The sequence below is a fragment of the Megalops cyprinoides genome, chromosome 5 (assembly GCF_013368585.1).
Source record: "Megalops cyprinoides isolate fMegCyp1 chromosome 5, fMegCyp1.pri, whole genome shotgun sequence".
NCBI lineage: Eukaryota > Metazoa > Chordata > Actinopteri > Elopiformes > Megalopidae > Megalops > Megalops cyprinoides.
Genome location: NC_050587.1, coordinates 38,946,364 through 38,967,192, shown reverse-complemented (window position 1 = coordinate 38,967,192; position 20,829 = coordinate 38,946,364). Strand labels below are relative to the sequence as shown.

At 48.3% G+C, this 20,829-nt stretch overlaps 2 protein-coding genes across 2 annotated transcripts; one reads left to right on the top strand and one right to left on the bottom strand.

Annotated features, from left to right (window-relative positions):
* The first annotated feature begins 332 nt into the window (after positions 1-332).
* Positions 333-3,836, top strand: pgam2 (phosphoglycerate mutase 2 (muscle)). The gene is made up of 3 exons (XM_036529167.1): positions 333-817; positions 1,623-1,803; positions 3,582-3,836. Exons 1-3 carry the CDS (start codon positions 401-403, stop codon positions 3,749-3,751), a joined length of 768 nt encoding a protein of 255 aa, XP_036385060.1. The 5' UTR covers positions 333-400; the 3' UTR covers positions 3,752-3,836.
* A 7,314-nt stretch (positions 3,837-11,150) lies between these two features.
* LOC118777947 (crk-like protein) lies at positions 11,151-19,681 on the bottom strand. Its single transcript, XM_036529216.1, has 3 exons — positions 18,420-19,681; positions 16,941-17,421; positions 11,151-11,549 (listed from the first exon to the last, which is right to left on the bottom strand). Exons 1-3 carry the CDS (start codon positions 18,728-18,730, stop codon positions 11,415-11,417), a joined length of 927 nt encoding a protein of 308 aa, XP_036385109.1. The 5' UTR covers positions 18,731-19,681; the 3' UTR covers positions 11,151-11,414.
* Positions 19,682-20,829: the final 1,148 nt, after the last annotated feature.

Here is a 20,829-nt window from a genome sequence, read left to right as displayed (position 1 = left end):
CCTCTCTCTTTCCAGCAGTGACCAGCTCTCTTATTCTCTTCCTTTCCAGTCTGTGACACTCTCGGACACTCGAGCAGTCCACTCTGATCTTTATACTCTTGTTCCACGGCTCTCAGTTTAAAAGTCATGTTGCTATTTTAACTCTGCCCATGACCTCTGCCCTTCCAAGCCGTGAAACCACCGGCCTGCCCAGAGGAGGCGGCATGCCATTGGTAGACTCCGCGTGTCCGTCAGTATCCAGAGCGCCGCGATTGGTCGGGAGGTCCTGGGGGCGGGCAGGCACGCCTGGGTGCTATAAAAAGAGCATGTCCCTGTCGATCGGGGCTCACTGGCTGTCAGGGCGCGTGCGAAGGGAGGGCTGTGCCTCTGTCATTGAAACGAAACCCCCAGCAACCTCAACATGACCGCCGTCCACCGCCTGGTTATCGTGCGCCATGGCGAGAGCTCCTGGAACCAGGAGAACCGCTTCTGCGGCTGGTTCGACGCCGACCTCAGCGAGAAGGGGCTGGAGGAGGCCAAGCGTGGCGCCCAGGCCATCAAGGACGCCGGCATGAAGTTCGACATCTGCTACACCTCCGTGCTGAAGCGCGCCATCAAGACCCTGTGGACCATCATGGAGGGCACGGACCAGATGTGGCTGCCCGTCGTCCGCACCTGGCGCCTGAACGAGCGGCACTACGGCGGCCTGACGGGCCTCAACAAGGCGGAGACGGCCGCCAAGCACGGCGAGGAGCAGGTCAAAATCTGGCGCCGCTCCTTCGACATCCCCCCTCCCCCCATGGACAAGGATCACGCCTTCCACAAGATCATCAGTGAGGTGAGGGGGTGTGGACATGCCAGTGGGAGGGGCATAAAAGATGTGTTAAATCACCTTGGGAGAGCTCAGAATAGGTACCTTAAATCACTGGGAAGGGGATGGAACGGGCACCTAAAATCACTGGGGGAGGGGAAAGAATGGGCACCTAAAATCACTGCTGGGGTGGGCAAGGGCAGAATGGATAACTGAAATCATCGTGGGAATGAAATGAATTGGTGTCTTATATCACTGGAAGGGCTAACATTTGGGAGAAAGAAAGGTTAATGGAATATAGTACTGAACATAAGGATGGGAGGACTTGCACATAGACAGTAGACTCAAAGCAAGAAGCTAAGAAATTTGTCCAAAATATGGAATCTTCCCAAAACAGCACTTTTTTTGTTTCTTCTTTGTCCACAGAGACAATTTGTAAAACCTAACGAACACCCAGTGAAATATGAAATTGTATACAACATTTTCCAGGTGTTTTAATATCTTAATGTGTTTCACAAAAGAGGGGGTTTCACTGCTCACATGAACATTCCAGGACAAAATACTCTTAATTACCCTGCATATTTAGGCCAAAACTGATTTCTTTTTAAGTCTGAATGTTTTAATAGGCTTGCTATGCTGCAGAAGTTCTAATAAAATGTCAGAGTGCTACATGATAAAATTATGTCTTGAGTGGTGTGGTTAAAATGTAAGCTGTTATTCAATGTAACTACAGCTGGGAAAGGTTTAGTTGTCGTTACAATGCGTGTCATGACTGCATCTTTGGCGGGAGTGTCGCTGTTGTGACTGAGGTGCAATTTTGTCCTCCCACCAGTCGAGGCGCTATAAGGGCCTGAAGGCCGGAGAGCTGCCCACATGCGAGAGCCTGAAGGACACCATTGCACGCGCCCTGCCTTTCTGGAACGATCACATCGTCCCAGAGATCAAGGCCGGCAAGAACGTCATTATCGCTGCCCACGGCAACAGCCTCCGCGGCATCGTCAAGCATTTGGAAAGTGGGTACCACGAGCTGAGGAAATGGGGTCCCTGATCGGCGGGTGGGGGGCATCATTGTGGGTGCAGGGATGTAGGAAGTGGTGGAGGCTAGATAAAAATATGCAGCAATGTAATGCACAGAGCACAGAGTGAGACACGCAATGGGATGGGAGGGGTTTGGATATTGAATGAAAAACTAAAATTATAACCAGATGGCCACAGGTTTGAATCCTACGTGGGGCACTGGAGTTAGAACTACTTATCTTGAGCTTTTTCGGAAAATAAACAGATGTATGAATGGTTAGTGCGTAACATGTACGCATGCAAGTCACTTTACCCGAGAGCATCTGTCAGATTAAAAAAATCACAGAGGGACATAGGGTCAAGGGCTGGGATTATGTGGTAGGGGTGTTATGCAACAGTCTTTCGTGGTTACTGGAATATGGGGACATTTTGGGAGTGGGCACAAAGGTCAGAGGTTGTGTTTTGTAAGAGGTTGTGTTTGGCTACTCGAGCTGGCTGTAGAGAAACTTGCACAGCAGTGGACATGACCCAGGGGCTGTATGTTCAGCTGGCAGCATCTGAGGAGGAGAAACTGGGAAGAGGAGAGAGAGAAAGGTCAAGGGTCAAGGAGGGACCTTTACATTGCATTACATGGATTTAGCAGATGCTTTTATCCAGGGCCACTTCCAGCACAATAGAACAGAAGTGTATCGAGCAACAGTGTCAGACCAGGCTGACGAACACTCTCAGACAAGTGAGTGTTGTTAGTCCAGGTACGCTGGGTGAATAGCGGCTTTAATTAAAGGGATACGAGGTGAACCAAGCGGATCATGCACCCACATGCTCCCCGGTCACCGATCCTCTTTTCCGCATATCGAATCGCGCCGTCTCTGCGCACGGTCATGGCGACTGTGCCACGCTACTGTACAGCCCTGCCACATTTCCAGATCACCGCGGCGCTATTTATAAACCCCAGACCTTCGCAGCCCGGGGGGGGGGGGGGGGGGGGAGGTAGTGGGTGGGGCCTGCTCAGGTTACAGGCGCGACCTTTTTCAGAGAAAGGTCCTGCATTCTGCGGGAGTGCAGGGGACCGTAGGGTGAACTGACCTCAAAGCTTAGAGAGCAATAAGAAAAGGTCGCCCTGTGGCTGGGCGCTCCAAAAAAATCCTCAGCAGAAATACACGACAGCAAATTCTCACCAATCAAAGACCATGAAGCAATGAGAAGGCAGACTTTAGATCTGTTCCATGTGGTTGAGCGTTCACAGTCTCAATCTTACTTTCAGAAGATTTGTGAACAAGCGCAAGCATTTGTTTCTTACCTACTGATCTCACATTTGAACTTGTTGAACTTACAATGCAAAATGAATGACCCTTCTTGAATAGCTTTTGTACCAGCTCCATACCAGTGCATACAATATCATTTTGAAATACTCAGCCTATTACGAACACAGTTTTTATTTTACTTCATATATTATATGGTATTGCAATTAACAATGTATTTAACTGCACATGCAATTGGCCTTGCTTTCAATGTTTTTAATACTGTTTATCTTGATTGTGTTTATGATATTTTCAATATCTGTATGTGAGCAAGAGTCAAGAAAAATGCCAAACAACTTTGGCTGATATGGCAGTAGAGGTGATTGATTGATTGGCAGTTTGCTTGGACGGTTAGTTGTTTGGCTGGTTGACTTATTGATTGATTGATAAACCTATGATGATCGGTTGGTTTGTTAGTTGGATTGTTTATTAATTGATTGATCGACTGACGTGCGTTCTGCCTGTTTCCCCAGGCATGACAGATGCTGCCATCATGGAGCTGAATCTGCCCACAGGCATCCCCATCGTGTACGAGCTGGACGCGAACCTCAAGCCCGTGAAGCCCATGCAGTTTCTGGGTGACGAGGAGACAGTCCGCAAGGCCATGGAGGCCGTGGCTGCCCAGGGCAAGGTGAAGAAGTGAGCGCCGCCCCAGTGGCGGGAGACGAGACTGTGCCCCTGTCTGGTGTAACCTGCCCACCCCCCACCTGTCTGCCCACACGCAGTCAGATCCACCGCGGCATGATGGGTTACCTGGCCACACCCTATCCCTAAACCGCACACACCCACACACGTGCACGCACACGCTCACACATTTCACAACTGCCATGCAGATGAGGAAACACATCTGATGTTTTTTTTTTTAAATGCAGGTGAGATGTAAATGGAGAACTTGACCAAACTGTTACCTATCTCCCTCCTACACACACATACACACACACACACACACTCTTGCACACACACACACACACACACACACACAAACAAGCACAGCCCTGTTAGAACTGGTGAACCTTGTGTCAGGAGCGCTGCACTCCAGCACAAACAAATAAAGATCTGTACTGTTTTCTGTACACCTGTGTGGGCTCTCTCTTCCTTCTCGCCACTTCCTCCTCCTGTCTCTGAAGCATCCCTGGGCTTCAGCGGTCCAGCAGAGCCATGGAAACCGAGCAGGAGGTCAGCAAGTTCCCTCTGGCTGTCATCCTACAGTGCAGAGGCAGAGTTTCACGCCCCACACCCCCCCTCCCCCGCGCTCTCTCTCCCTCTCTGCCTGTCTCTCTCCCTCCCCCCTCACTCCCACAGTTCACCTTCAGACCCTGATGAAGGACAGGTATGGGGCTATCAAGGACAGACAGCAAAGTCAAATCAGGACAAGAGGCTGTCACAGCCAGTGTGACAAGCCACAGCATAACAATCATATTACGCCACAATAAGTTATTTTAGTTTCATTATGCATACAGTATATGTATTTATATATGTCTGAATGAGGGGATGAGCCTCCATTGAATGTGTTTTTTTAAATTAGATGAATGGGAATACATCACACGAAACCCAACAGCTCATCATTCCAGAGGTCCTTTTACCTCCTGGACTCCTTCCAAAACTCAAAAAATGGTCCCCTGGTTCAAAGTGAGCATGGTCCAATTGCATCACCATTACTGTAAAATTCACATCTTATTAGATGATTTAGTGTACAAGGTACTTAGCCACTTACATATAAACTGATGAAACTGCAAAACAGGTACTGCTTGGAGGATAATAGGACAGCGTTGTGATGAACGTCTCATCTCCGGTAATATGTCAGTGAAGCTCTTGTGCTCCCTCTGCTGGCTGAGATTTAATAGACACACTACGGTGTACTACATTGTTGCTGAATCTGATTAATGCTTTCTAAGTTGCAGCTGAAAGGGGCTTCGAAAAAAAACATGTTTTATTTCTGTATTTACCACCAACTGCATGTCTTGAGTAGAAGTGGCTCAGGATAAGTTGCATATTTCCGTACCTAAAAATGACCAAAGACAAACGAATGAATTGGCATTTTGTTCTACGTGAATATGGATATCTGGAGTAGTTTGATTTCTTGAGAGTACAATTAAAGCAGCTTTAATCAATAGACACCTTGTCTCTACACAATTAAAGAAGCAAAAGAGACTTATACTGCATACTGCAAATATTGGTTGTTTTTGTTTCGCTGAATTTGGGTGTTAAAACATTAACGATGCATGATTGGCGTGTCTGGGTAGGTTCATATAAAATATCTTGTGGGTGAGATACAACTCGAACTTTAGGGGAAAAAAAACAGCGTAATACTACTTTTACACACTAGAGGGTAGTATTGGACCGCACAAAAGTGTAACTCACCGACCCTGCGCTCTTCATCAGAACTCTATCCTGTAGCGATACCATTTTAAAGTGAAAAAAATGGGTCACTAATCAGCTTACTCTGACGCGCAGCACAAAGCTTAAACAGAAGATAAGCTTACGATTGTGCATCTGTGCTTTGGATGAGGTCTGTGCAAAATATGCATATAATCAGTCGGTATGTGTTGGCCCTGCCACCCCCGATATGCAGAGAACCGGGGCCATCAGAAAGCGGACTAAAGGTGCTTACGAGAATTTTCTATAATTCCTGTTTATTTAACTTAGTGAGACTACAGCTCCTGTGTGTCGGTAGACTTGTCACCAATACTGTTACCTTTGTCCACGGCGCGGGACATCCTGAACAGCCATGCTTGAGACGCAAATAAGAAACCATCGCTGCGATACGGTGGAGACGTGCAAACATTCCCGAGCAGCGCCTGCAGCGATGCGCTGTCTCCACACGTTTCCCCGAACTGCGCTCATACCTGCCCTCGCCATCGAGTACAACTAAGCTTCAAAGGGATAGTTGGTCTCCTGCATTTCAGGTGGTACTTTTACATCATCAGTGACTGACCTGAGGCCAGTTCGTGTAGTGGGTACCTCCCAGGGTTCGGTGAGTTCAGTGTTATGCTTGTTTGGGGTAGGCTGGCTTTCCAAGAAATCGCTCGAGTGCGCGGTGCGTGACGTCACTGACCCTGTTCTGCGAGGACATTCGGTTTCAGGTTGTCAGGAGAATCAGGGATGCAGTCTAGACACTGTTGAATTGGTGACAGATGTTTTCAACTGTTTTTTTAGCATAGAGAACAAGAGCCTGGAAATGAAACAAACCAAACCCGAAGGTCAGGGCTTCATGTGCTACTCACAGGTGGATGGGTCCTGACACAATATCATCTGAGATTGATGAGAACCGCTCATATCGGGTCCTGATATGTTAAAATCCATCACGAACACCGACATCTGGACTTGTAACCGTTTATAAGGAGCACTATGGACACCAAGACCTTGCATAGTCAAGTCTAAAGAGACCATCCTCACCAGCAAACAGACAAATGAGTCACAGGCCATGATATTTTGTCAGCCAGACACTCTTTTTAATTTTATAGTATTCCATTATGGCATACTCACAGCCAAGGTAAGCACTACAAGTAGGAACATAATAAACACAGAAGAGATAACATGCGGAGATAAAATTACTGATTACAGGAAGGCTGATATGGGGGAAGATCATTTGCAAATGAACCTCGCACTAAACTAGTCACCTAGTCGCCATCCTTAGTGACTCTGTAACCACAACGAAGCTGATAAAAACAAGGGCAAAAAAATTACCACTGCGATCTTGCCCCACATGCACTGCCATTAGGCCCAACTCTGTTGACCCAGTTCCAAAAGGGGTACGAAATAACAAACGACAGACAGTGGCCTCATTTTTAGCACAACATAAGTCCGACAGAAGGCGTGATCCACCGAAACCGTCTGTTGTGCGTAAATGTTTGATTGAGTTCGCCTGGATGTGGTCCAGTCAGTCTGCGTATCGATAGATCTGGTGTTTGTGGCCAGATAAAGCAGATCATAAAAGCGGAAGATGCATCCCCCTACAAACGAATCTCAGGTACAGGTAAAGGTGAGGGGGAGTGAGGAGACAGCGTTATCACACGGAGGACTGGGGCAGCACAGTGCGGTGATTTGTGCATGAATAATTTGAATAATTCATTTGCTTTCCAGATGCCCTTACATGAACCATTTCACTCACTGACATATTTACTCATCAGTCATTTATTTATGGATGCATAAAGAAGCTGTTCACAGTCAGAAACTGATGCAGGTTCACCAGAGAAGATATAAAAACCTAATAGAATGGAAAATAAAAAAGGTAATTATATTATAATGCTAGAATTACAAATGTCAACATAAGGTCAACAAATGAGGTGACCAGATATTAAAAATTTTTCTCACACCAAGGACTCCAATATGTTATCTAGCCTGCACCTTGACATTCTTTTCCTCAAACGGGAGCGTGCTCCAGAACCGTCAATTACTTAGCGAAACATCGCCCTCTTGCGGTCAAAGACGCAGACTTTGACATTATGCCAATTGTGAGTCGTACCTTTTTAACGATTTAATTCCACAATAAAATGTTGATACTGGCGTTAATTTGCCACTGCTTACATTTTAAATCCAGGTGAGTTTGACGGATTTATTTTAGTGACACCCCTGGCGCTGATGCGACAGACAAGGGGAAAGAGCACTCAAGATGTGCTGTCAGAAAAGGTGAAGCATCGTTTCTAAAGATGCCATGTTGGCGTAAATTTTTAAAACACCGGTATGTGTAGATTGCATGCGAATTCCCTTATCATCAGAGGAGACGTTTTCTGAAATATAACGCTGATTGTGGTCTCCTGTTTATGCGCTTTAGAGCTAACCCCATAGGCTATGTCCGTCATTTTTTACAACAAAACCTATACGAACCTCATGACTGTTACATCATCCCCTGTATTTTTAGCACCGCGGATTCACTGCCAGCCCGCCCCCGAGGCACCGGCGGCGGTCTCCGTGTCGGATACCGTCATGTCCCCCCGCACCTGTTCGCGCGCATCATCGGTCCCATCTTTAGCGCGTCTGCGGGCGGCTGGCTGTCTTCATCCTGCCTTCCACTCAGTGAATTTCCTCCTGACCGCATTTTCACATTCCCAATTAAGCTTTAACAGCCTTTGTAGGGTTTTTATTATCGTATGTTTTAACGGGCCTTCAGTCTGCACCACTTTACCTTACCCGGTGCGTGTCGGTAAGTCGCCTGCAGTGAGACACACGACATTTAGGTAGTGTGAAAATGCGCGCTGAGTTTTGGCAGTTGCGCTTTGATCAGAAATAAGAACTTGACTGCACCGCCCAGATTGGGCGCTTTCAATAGAGGCAAATTTATGTTTACAGAAATGGGCGTTTCTGTAGGCTAATTTTGCTGTGAGAGTAGCTGTCAGCTTCAAAAGTAAGTGTGTGTGCGTGTGTGCCGTTAGAAGTGACCAGGTAGCTACACGATACAGCCTGAGACAGACTACACATTTTCCTAAGACGTGTTTTTGCGTTCATGCCACAATGGGTGAAGGGGGTATTTTAGGTACAGTAGCATTCACTTGTGTTTTTGCTGGTGGATCAAAGTTAGATCGCAGTCGATAATGGCCGAAAGTATGCGTGAAAATGACTGCAAAGCCAAAACGGGTTGTGTACGACAGATGATTCGTTCAGATTGGAAGAGATTCCTTTGGTCGTGGAGTCCGTCTTTTTCGGTCAAGCGCGACAGCACTGCCAAAATGTCTTTAGCCGGGTCCTATAGAGGTCTTGATCTGATTTGTGATCTAAAAATATGGCTGAAATAACTGTTGCAGTCCAAAACCATTGACCTGCTTAACTGCGTCGTGGAGGACAGTGTGTTAAAAGATACATCCTCAGATACACCTCCTCGGTTCTTTTCACACGTTTCATGTCGCAGCTCTACGATAATACCTTAACGTTCGTCTCTTGAAGGCCAAAACAACCCATCCATACCTGGCGTTTGGTTGTTTCTGCTCAAATTCAAATAATGAAACTATAACCTTGAAGTTATTTTTCACTCAATTCAGCAATACAGTGTCTCCCTTTATAGCGTTTCATTAAGAATCGCTAATTAATTCCTCCTCCGGGGAAACGCAAAGTGGAACAGCTAAAAATTAGTATCATAAGTCTATTCTGTTGATGAAGGGCGGTTCTTCTCCCCGCCCTTCCTGATTTAAATGTTACTGATAAAATGTGCTTCATCATCTTATCTGCGGCCCGGAAAAAAACAGACAGAAACAGCTGCAAGAATCAGACGTAAATTTTATTTACTCACACTGTACATATGGGGTCTTACCGACAGGAGTGTTAACCATGTCACCTATTAACACATGTCAATGGCACAGGAAAATAAAAGGCACAATTTCGTTTTGAATAAAAGAGACAGATGGACACTCCGTTTGCTTCCCTATACAAGAAAAAAAGCGCTGTAATACTGTTAATGCCATTAAAAAGGAATACAGTTTTGGGACATTTTTAAAACTGAAATGATTAACTCACCTTCTAAAACCACAAAGACTAGGAACTGATGTATTGCTTCATTGGAGGGGTTAGAATGGAGGCCTTTGATGTTTCAGAATTACACAGGTATGGCAATTCCACAAATGCGATTAAAAAAAAAATACAATTTAAATTGCTATTAGTAAACTAGAAATGACACAAAGCAGCACTTTGACCTTGAACTCACGCGAAGGTCAGGAGGTCATGCGGGGAGGCCACCAGTTGGAGTTTTCCCTTTTAAAAATGTTGCCTTCAGGTGCCCTTCTCACACAGGGTCACATAACCACGTGTTAAATGCATGATTCAACAGCTGATTGACTATCAAGGGGAAAAAAACAAAAAAAGATTATGGCTGGAGACAGGTGAGAATGAAGCTGTTTGTTATTCCAACACATGACAGAAGAGGCTTGAGAAAGCACCCTGGAGAGACAACAAGGTGGATCGTTTTTGTTTTTTTAAGCAGAGGCTGCTGCATACTTGTCAAGTAAAGTCTGCAGATCTGAAAGGCTACACCAGACAGGATGAGAAGCATGCCCAGAGTGTTTACACCCAGTTAAATCGCTCCCTCATCCCATAGCCTTTTCTGTAGTGACAACGGCTGAAAAGAAGTCCTTAAGCGAAACAGTGGACAGAGTTTGAGAAGATGACTTGTGCGAATGTTTTTCTCTGTACATAAAGGCATCGATGGAGACGTCACCTACACACACGCCCACACACACACACACGCACGCGTGCACACACCTCTTTAACTCCCTGTTCAGACAGCCACGCATCGCCGCCACCCCCACCCCCCCCCCCCTTCCAGAACATTCTCCAGCAGCTCCCAGCCATGCGTCCACACAAGTGCGGCGACAACTTCAGCCCGTTCGGTTTTTATGGCACAGAAGGCTACAATCGTTGACCGTTATAACATACAACCTACTAAAAAAAAGACAAACCAAAAAAAAAACAAAAAAAAACACACCACATAAATTATCAGTGACCTTCGCAGTCTGCTTTAGAGTTGCACCGATCTGACCGCAAGCTTTGGGTGGGGGAGAGTTCAGGAGGCTGGAGAGGTGATGCTCAACAGGGAGGTCTAGCCATCCTCTACCTCTACCCCCCCCCCCCCCCCCCCCGCTGCCGTTAACGGCACTCTGCTGAAAACAGAACCCACACTGCCAAGGCTGTAGACCCGATCTGTGACTCAGCCAGTCCAGAGGCTGTCTCCCCCCCCAGCCTACAGAGAGGGCCGGTCACCGCCTCACTCTATTTAAGGTACAAAAGTGATTGATTGGTTTGGACAGCAGAGTGACGCGGCCACTGCCTCCACAGACTGCCTCGTGTTTCTGGGCCTCCTCTCTCCACCCCTCCCCCCCCACCCCCCCCAACCATAATTCCCATAAACCCCTTCTTCTCCACGACAAACAGCCAGGCTGACACAATTTGGCTTGCCAACAATTAAAGCAGCTTCAACAAAGCCCAAATACCACAAAAAAAAATGTCAAAAAGGATAGGGTGTCACATGGGGAGAGCACACACCTCCCCTGGCACAGTGACAGAGATAGCCAAAACAAGAAAGAAACAAACAAAAAAAAAAAAGAAATTAAGGGGAAAGCAAAGAAAAAAAAAAAACATTGACACTCCTGTTACCAAGCGAGGCAACGCTCCAAATGCAGAGCTCGTAAACGGGTCGAAGCGGAACCCCCGCAGCCGGACGCGCGATGGTTCGGCTGACTGGAGCGGCGGTTTTGGCGGGTCGAGCTCTCTGAAGCCGTGCGACGAACGAGGCGTTGCCGATGGTGACGAGCGGGGGGTGCGGGGGGGACGGGGGGGCAGCATGGAGGCAGCCATCAGGAGCGCAGATTGGGTGGGTCTCCTCATTCACTCTCGTCCGGGTTCTGGGGGTCCATGATTTTAACGTGGGTGAAAGGAAAGAGGCCCCTCCGGCCGTTCACCTCCCCCTCCCACTGACCACTTATGTTCATCCGTGTCACTTTCACTATGTCACCAACCTGCAGGGGGGGCGACAGAGAGGGGGGGGGGGGGGGAGAGAGAGAAAGAAGATATACATTATATATCAGTCCTATTCAAACTGCATCAGCAACATTTGTACACTGCGATACCTACAGAATGATTACAGTGATGCCATACGCACAGATCAGACTGTTTTGCGTTGGTCTGCAGAAGGATTTTGTCAGTTGTGATTTCTACAGTTTGCTGCCTCATACGAACGAAAGCTATCGGCAAAAAAGCTATATTTGGCTATTACCAGTAGCTGTCCTTGAAATAACACTTTTAACATCTTTGAAACACCACACTTAGCTGGTAAAACTCTATGTACCATAGCTTCAGCTAAGTGTAATAGAAAAGTGCTTTCCTCACTCCTGTGACACGTGTCGAAACTCTGGCATTTCAGCGGGTTTGGAACAAGTGCACTTTCCACAAAAGCGTCATCTTCCAGATGCTGTATGCACATGTCCCTCTGGTATCATTCGCTTATTAATAAATGCAGCACAGACTGTTCTCCCAGACCTGAAATATCGCTATGTAGTTCAGCCTAATTTGTTCTCAGTGGGGAAAAAAAAAAGAAATGATTGAACTGGAGGCTAAGGCAAACCGAGAGCTGGTATGGAGGGCTGAAATTGGTATTACAGAGAACTGCACTCACTTTATTGGTGTACCAGAGCGCCTTGGCTTGTCCTGACAGCACACTGCATGGTTATAGCAAACCAAGAAACACAGTGAAATTGACTGGTGTATTACAGACTGCAAAGCCATAGGCAGTGAAAGTCCCACCTGCAGCCTAGGCAGTGACAATGGGAGCATTTCGGTCATATACAGCATGAACCGCAATACTCCATATTCACCACTGCTGCGTGCGATATCTCAGGTGTGCGGGATTGCTCAGGTGTGCGGGATATCTCATGTGGGATTGCTCAAGTGTGCGGGATTGCTCAAGTGTGCGGGATTGCTCAAGTGTGCGGGATTGCTCAAGTGTGCGGGATTGCTCAGGTGTGTGGGATTGCTCAGGTGTGCGGGATTGCTCAGGTGTGCGGGATATCTCAGGTGGGATTGCTCAAGTGTGCGGGATTGCTCAGGTGTGCGGGATTGCTCAGGTGTGCGGGATTGCTCAAGTGTGCGGGATTGCTCAAGTGTGCGGGATTGCTCAAGTGTGCGGGATTGCTCAGGTGTGCGGGATTGCTCAAGTGTGCGGGATTGCTCAAGTGTGCGGGATTGCTCAGGTGTGCGGGATTGCTCAGGTGTGCCATCACAACCATCATTCTTTCACTTTCACCATGCTATATGAAGGCTAAGCAAAGTGCTCACACTTTTAGGTCTGTTAATACCTTTGAACATTCTGGTTATCACTGATATGTGACCACATGTTACGTGCAACCTGTGTTACAGTGGAAAAACACAGCATGGTTCCTGGAGGTCATCCTGGTCATGTACTTTAAAAGATTTGTGCAAGGTTACCATATGAGTTCACTGCTACTCATCACATGTTGTAACAATGGCCTTCTCGGTCATTACTACCCAGAACACACAGGATCTTCACTTGACAGCGCTGGTTTCTTACACCAGGGAATCAAAAGAAAATGTTCCGAGTCACATTCCCAGAAAAAGAGAGAGACAGCGTGAGAAATTTCACAACCGGCTCAATATTTCACCATGACATGGGGCAAACCGCGTCAGAGATGTCATAACATCGCTGCAATGCCACAATACCGCTGCTGCCGGCCTTTGTGTAACAGCGAGCCCAGCCCATAATCTCCACACTCTGAGGCACATGACAAATATCCAGCCTTAAATACAGCAGATCTGTGTAACAAGGCTGCCGACTTAAGCCTATTTCCAGAGGGCACGCAGCCGAAGGCTCCAAAACCTGGCCTTGGCATTGCGCCTCACACAAACACACATGCATTTTTAATTACGGCAGAGAGACCGCTGTCAGAGGAAACCACTCTGGTCAATTTCAGACTTCTACTTGTGAATGAACCTGCGCTGTGAAGGTAACCTCCAAGCTGCCTCAGCCAAAGACAATCATCTGTAATCAAACACACAGGAATATGTGTGTAAAAACATGCAGGTTATGGACTATTCCACATCTCTCACCCATCAGAATTGCTTCATATAAACCTCTTTTTGAAAATGGATTGTGCTCTTATTTTAACTCTTAGCTAAAACCGCAAGCGCACAGATCAAAAGAATCTTAGAAATTAATGCAAGGTAGTGTTCCGCATTCCATTTTTGTTTCCAGTAGAGAGGATGAAAGACTCAAATGTTTCAGCATGCCGCTTCCTTCAGGGAAAAGACTGCTCTGTTGGGAAGGTGTTATCCAGTTGGTCTTGCTAGTCAGCTGGTATATAAGGACTTTCCCCAAGGTCTTTCACTAAAGAAGGCAGCGTGTTCAGATATTTCAGCCTAAACTTTGCAAAAAAAGGAAACTGCAGAGTGTGTATCTCTTCTGCGAATTTACATTGTCAGATGTTCTGTCTGGCGTTAATGTGAATTTCCACTTTACTTCATACTTCTACATCGTCACCATTGCTCTTCCAAATGTCTCCCAAACTGCTCCTCCTGCCAAGCTATTTGACATGATTTCCCAGGGTACCCATGTCCCCTGTGGCCATTCAGCTGATACCAGGATGGGTTAAACTGGAAGTTGAGGTTCTAGGCCCTGAAGTACTTTAAGGAAAACTAGGGGGTCGGGGTGCTATAATATTCATGTATGAGCATGCGTTTCTACAACTGAGGATATTACAAATGACACAAATAGTGCATAACGCTATGTGTCCTGTGAAAACAACAGCAATCACACACCACACACCACGGGTTCAGCCGTGACCTGATAAGCCGTGATCAACACCACAGTCATTATTACGCCCGTCCCCCACAGCGCCCTCTGGAGGCTGAGTGGAGTCCTGGCTCCTGGGACAGGATTTCCAGGCAGGCCTTCCTGCCCCCGTGCCCCCCTGCCCCTCGCCCCGCGGGCCTGCTGTCGTCCCCGGGATGCAGGCGCTGTTGACTCAGAATAATCCCACACATCATCTGCGCACAACAGCTGCCACGGCTCCAACACCAACACGGCTCACGCGGAGTGGGGCCGATTCCACCGGGATAAAAATAATTACTATAACAACGCCGCTGCTGTATTCCATTATAGCCACTGTCTCCCCACTACCTGATCACAGCGCTGCTGGGAGGTTTCCCCCACAGCCGCCCAGAAACCCGGCCGTATGCCAGGTACCCACTCAACTCCCTCAATCCAGTGCTGCTGTTAGTGAGTGATTATGATACAGAAGAACTTCTGCTGTTCTGAATAAATATTTGCAGGCTGAATTTGATTTAACAGCTGTGTAAGGGTTGTGTGTTCAAATCCCAGCCTAGACACTGCTAGCGTATTCCTGTGAATTATATGTCATATTAATAGACGTAGAAGCTCTGTATATCAGCCTATACCAAAAAATACGCACACCAAAGAGAACTTCTTCCCCCACTCTGTGAGCAAGATGCACTGGCAATAAAATTAGGATGTAAAACCATCTCTATTTAAAGGCAATCTGACGATGACGTTTTCATACGTTCCATCAAAAATGACTTAGAGCTCAGTGCAGACATCAGACTAAACAAAACAATAAAAGAGTGACCGCACATCAAGGGCACCCTGAGAACTGCTCATTGATTAGTCACATCTGATTAACAGGACTGACAGCACAATGCCGCTGGGGAACCCAGAGCACTCTCTTCACACCAGTGAGCCTGACGAGGGACAGCCCTGCGCTTTCTACGAAGGCATAGATGTTAATGCATCGCCCCCTCACCCTGTCACCCCCTCACCCTGTCACCCCCTCACTCCCTCACCCTGTCACCCCCTCACTCCCTCACCCTGTCACCCCCTCACTCCCTCTCCCAGTCAGCCCCTCACTCCCTCACCCTGTCACCCCCTCACTCCCTCACCCTGTCACCCCCTCACTCCCTCACCCTGTCACCCCCTCACTCCCTCACTCCCTCACCCTGTCACCCCCTCACTCCCTCACCCTGTCACCCCCTCACTCCCTCACCCAGTCAGCCCCTCACTCCCTCACCCTGTCACCCCCTCACTCCCTCACCCTGTCACCCCTCACTCCCTCACCCTGTCACCCCCTGACTCCCTCACCCTGTCACCCCCTCACTCCCTCACCCTGTCAGCCCCTTACTCCCTCACCCTGTCACCCCCTCACTCCCTCACCTTGTCAGCCCCTCACTCCCTCACCCTGTCACCCCCTGACTCCCTCACCCTGTCACCCCCTCACTCCCTCACCCTGTCAGCCCCTCACTCCCTCACCCTGTCACCCCCTCACTCCCTCACCCTGTCACCCCCTCACTCCCTCACCCTGTCACCCCCTCACCCTGTCAGCCCCTCACCCCCGTCACTCCCTCACCCTCTCATCGCATCACCCACAGCCATTACGGGCATCTTTCTGGCGGTCACACCGTGACTCTGCGTTTTTGCTTCCTCACCGCAGAGTCAGTGAAATGAGTCCAGGGCAGACCTGGAGGTGCCCAGCGGAGCCACGCGGCCTCTACACGGCCCACCGTGAAGTTCAATATTTCACCAGTGAGCACACGCCTTTCGCTGATTCTGCACATGTTCACTTCGCTCTGTGGACCCTGTAACCCTGTACTTTGCAGCACAGCTTTATTGACAGTTGTCAGTCCCCCCAACACCCCACCACCACTTAGGACCTGCCACTGTACTCAATATTATCTCCAGCCCCACTGATTTCAGGGCTTCCATTCATCTCCACTAAGGGCTGCCTACCTCGCAGTTCAGACATAGGAAATTGACAGCGGCCTGATGGATGGGGATGTGGCCTTCCACAGGCCGAGATGTTCGATCGGAGGAGCAGCCATTCAAGCATCGTCATACTATACAGTGTTTTTACTCAAGATTCAGCTTTCGTATAAGCTGTATCTGCCCCTGAGCACCATGCAGCCCCTGCGTCGTTTCGGGTATGCCGGTGCAGGGGCTCCAGGTGTCATTTGATCAGACTATTCCATTACATTACATTACATTATTTTCATTTAGCAGACGCTCTTATCCAAAGCAACTTTACACGGGTTACAAATTTTACATGTTATCCATTTATAAAGTTAAGTACCTTGCCCAAGGCTAAAGCAGCAGTACACCAGCAGGGAATCGAACCGGCAACGTTTCAGTTGCAAGTCCTGCTCCTTACCGCTGTGCTACACTGCCACAGTGTTGTTACAGTTTAGGGATTTCTCACTAGATGCAGGCAACATCGACACGGGTAAGAGCTGTCCCTGTGTAAACCAGGGAGTAGCACAGGGCCCACACAGAGATCAGGGCAAGCGGGGGGGGAGGGGGGGGGGGTTCGGTCAGAGGGCGGCCAGGGTACCTCCAGCGCCAGGGCGGTCTTGTCGTAGGCACAGGGCACACGCTTCTGGATGGCCTTGGCCATGACGGGCCCGTTCTGCGTGGAGGGCAGGGGGTTGATGATGGCGCCGGGCGTGGCGGGCGTGGCGGGCGTGCCCGGCGTCTGCGTCTGCGGCTGGGCATAGGCGTGCGCCGGCTCTGGGATGCCGTAGCTGTTGGAGTTGCGGCCGCCTGGGAACTGCTGCTGCTGCTGGTGGGCCGGGGGCCGCACCAGCTTCTCCACGTAGGGGACGGGGATCATGCCCACGCGGCCCTCCTTGCTCTTAGCGCTCCACCACTGCTCCTCCGGCTTGTCCAGGATGATCAGGATCTCGCCCTTCTTGAAGGGCAGGTCCTCGGCGTCGCTGCCCGTAAAATCGTACAGAGTCCGCACGTACTCCAGGTTGTCCTCCGGCGGCCCCATGGCGGGCACAGGGCTGGCACTGATCGCCGGGTTCGGGTACCTGAGGGGGCAGGGGTCACAGTCCAGCTTTAAACAACAGCCAATCACGACCCTCAATCATACAAAACAAGCAATGCAAACAATCCCCCATCTGTTAGAATACTGAAGCGCCACTCAGCAACAGATAGAAAGAGAAAGAAATCTTATTCGAGCGGTAATTAACGACTCTGTTGGTATCATAGGGAATTCATTAAAAAGGTGTTAACATGCCACGCCCCATTAATCATTGCAAGTCATTTAAATGGCGGTTATTACGCAGTAATTCATCCCCTGTCAGGGGACCGTGCGTTAGTGCAGTGTTAGTGTTCTTCCTTCACGTGTGCGGTTCTTGCACAAGCCGGGCGGATTAGGACCAAACTATGTGTTAATGTGATGAAGGAATGCGGACGGCGCTGTAGCAAGCTGCAACGCGACTCCGCTCAAACCTCGTTAAATGAATGAATCGGTGGCTCTTAACCGCAGACCAATGGGCCGGGGACACAATCGCGGATCACATCCAGATTTAATTGCCGATAACAGCTTGTCATGTAAACCAATTCACAGGGGGGTCGGGAATATTCTTCCTGTTCAAAAGCTCAAGGGCGCTCGTTTAGTTTTACAGCTTTTCAGAGCGTCCATCTGAACGTCTGCCGAGCGTCTGGTGAATCACAGCGTTATGCCAACTGTACTGCTGTCAGGTTTATTTTCAACTCTGTGATCAACACAAAGGCCTAAAAATAACAATAACCATCTAATTTCTTGCGGCGCGCACACGCAGCTTTGTAGTAGTCATCCTATTTTGTGAATGGGAAAAGGGAAGCTCGGGTTTACGATACAGGAACTAATGACACTGGCGCATAAATGCCTGCCATAAAGCCAAATTCAAATTTCTTGAGGGAACTTTTGCAAAGAATACGTACCTAGCGGCTCTATACCACATATTCCATGTATACGTGCACGCAGTCTTAAACAGGCAAGTGGCACATGCAGACACCGCCAGACAATTTGTGCAGTTCTTACCTGGGGGCAGGCTCGATCAGAGTTGTCGTGTCCAAGTAATGAATCTTGTAGAATTCCAAGAGTGCCGGAAGGTGCTCGAATTCCTGGTCGCCGATTTTGAACTTCTTGCTGGGTAACGAATTGATGATATAGTGGGACACTTTTGAATTTTCGGACACCGACAGCACGTAGTCACCGGGACAGGTCGAAGAATCCCGGACTAAAAACATGCCGTGCCGCTGACCCTGCAGTCTGTTCTGCGCCTCCTGTCGCGACACCGGCCCGAAATACCAACTGGACCGGTCCGATGAATCGAACCGCGCTGACGACATGGTGGGAGCGGGATAAATTAACTAACGTTAGCTACACTGAAGAGCAACAATCACAGATATAATAAAACAATAAATAAACACGGAGATCAAAACAACGCGGAGATGTAACAGGTATGGGTAGGATTAGGTTCTGCTCCTTGGATTTAGACAGCGAACTAATCTTAAAGACAGGGCAGGGTGATCGGCCACCCCAAACCCTTCAAAACTGATTTATAACCAAAGGCGGCAAGTCGCTATAATGTTAGCATTCACTGTAACCTGACGTCTTACGGGCAAGCTCTGGCTAGCTCGGGCCAAGTTTGAAGCATTATGCAGCGTTTCCAAATTTGCCTAGCCTGCACGTTGCTTATCAAAAAATAAGGTTTGTTAGATACAAGCATATGCAATGCCAAGACATACAAATTCTAATTCAGGTTCCCCTTTTAGTTCCCTCTTCCGAGAAAAAGTAACCATGTAGCCAGCGAGCTCATGAAACATATCTCCAGCCAGTGTCAGCCCGAAACAGAAAAAGGGGTTACTTCAACGAGCCGCTTTCCATGTCGCGACGATGTTGCATCGGCGGTCGCAAGCAACGCAGCACGCGCTCCGATATTTCTTTGATCGTAACGGTAAAGCTAAAGTAGGCGAAAGATGTATTTGAAATCCTTTCTTGACTCCCGAAAGTCTTCAGAGGCGCTAACAAAAATGGCGGCCTTCAACACGTCTCCACACAAAAAAATGAATTCGGCAATAAGTCGCCGGCACCTCTGCGTCAATCTTTGAAAACGCCGAACCCTGCTCAGCCTCGCGCGCGTCTGCGCTCGTGTAATTCTTCCGATCCGCGCGAAGCTCCAGCGATATATTTTTGCTGCCTCGCGCACCTTGTTGATATCGGGCTGCGCTCTCGCGACCTACAGGCAGAATGTGAGAAATGGCGGAGCGAGGGCGGGTCCGCGCGCTCCCACAGCCTCCCTGCACGTCGCTGACGCCTCGAGCGGGTGTTGCACAAACGCCGTGAATGCTTTCAATTTGAGCTCGCCGAGCTCCGCACACTGCACCGACAAACTCCCCAGCGCAGACAAAGCATGAGCAAACCCCACTGCTCATTCAGCCGTTCAGAAACTTAAGTGAAGACTCAACGAATCTGAAAATCCTTTTTTGAGTAAGCAATTAATTTAAGTAATTTCCCACTGCAATAAAAGGCCGGGCTCTTTGTAACAGGATGTGCAGAAAATCTGTAAATCTCCAGGAAATCGTACTCTCACGCATTCTATTACTTTGTTTTGATATTATACGTGTTACTTCTAGTGGTTTCAAGTAGATGCTAAAGGACAGCTTTGGGTGTTCAATAAAAACTATCATATAGTTTTACAGAATTAGAAATCATATATATTTCTAACTAATTCTTGGATTTGACTTTAACTTTTGAGACATATTACAAAGTAGCTCCTAGGAGATCATTAAGTTGGAAGTACATGTCAATGTCAATGTTACCCATCAAGTACAGCTCTGACAACTCTAATTTATAAATGTCAAGCGGTACTTTTCTGATAGATTCTTGCACAAAATCACCCAAGACATATTTTAACACTTTGTGTTAAGTATGATTCCAGGAGCTGGAGAACAGTGGGCACTTGTGCACTTCTCAAGCTGAGCATCCAGTCCAGGCCTGAATATTATTCCTTCCTAGTGGCCTCCTGGCACTGACTAACCGCCATCAGTGTGGCCTTCTGCAGAAGCACAACAAACACTTCAAATGGGACGTGTAAAATTTGGATGCAGGAGGCGTACCCGGGGATCCTCCAGAGGGGCCATGCAAATGAGCAGGAGAGACAGAGGAACACGAGAGGTTGTTTTGAAAAGCTCCACACCAGCGCGGTCCATATTGAAATGTGAGAAGAAGCGAAAATAAAAAGGGGGTCAGATGAGCTTGTCTCCTCCTGTCCCACTGAGAGATTGAGAGAAGAGGAAGAAAAAAAAAAAGATCTTTGAGTTACCAGGCCGGATGAAGCATCTGGACGCCTGCCTGGGTTTCAGCGGCACAGTGTGGGCAAACCTAAATGGATTTGCACCCACTGGTTCTTAATGGGCTGCGCCTGCCAATTCCCACACAGTTGCAC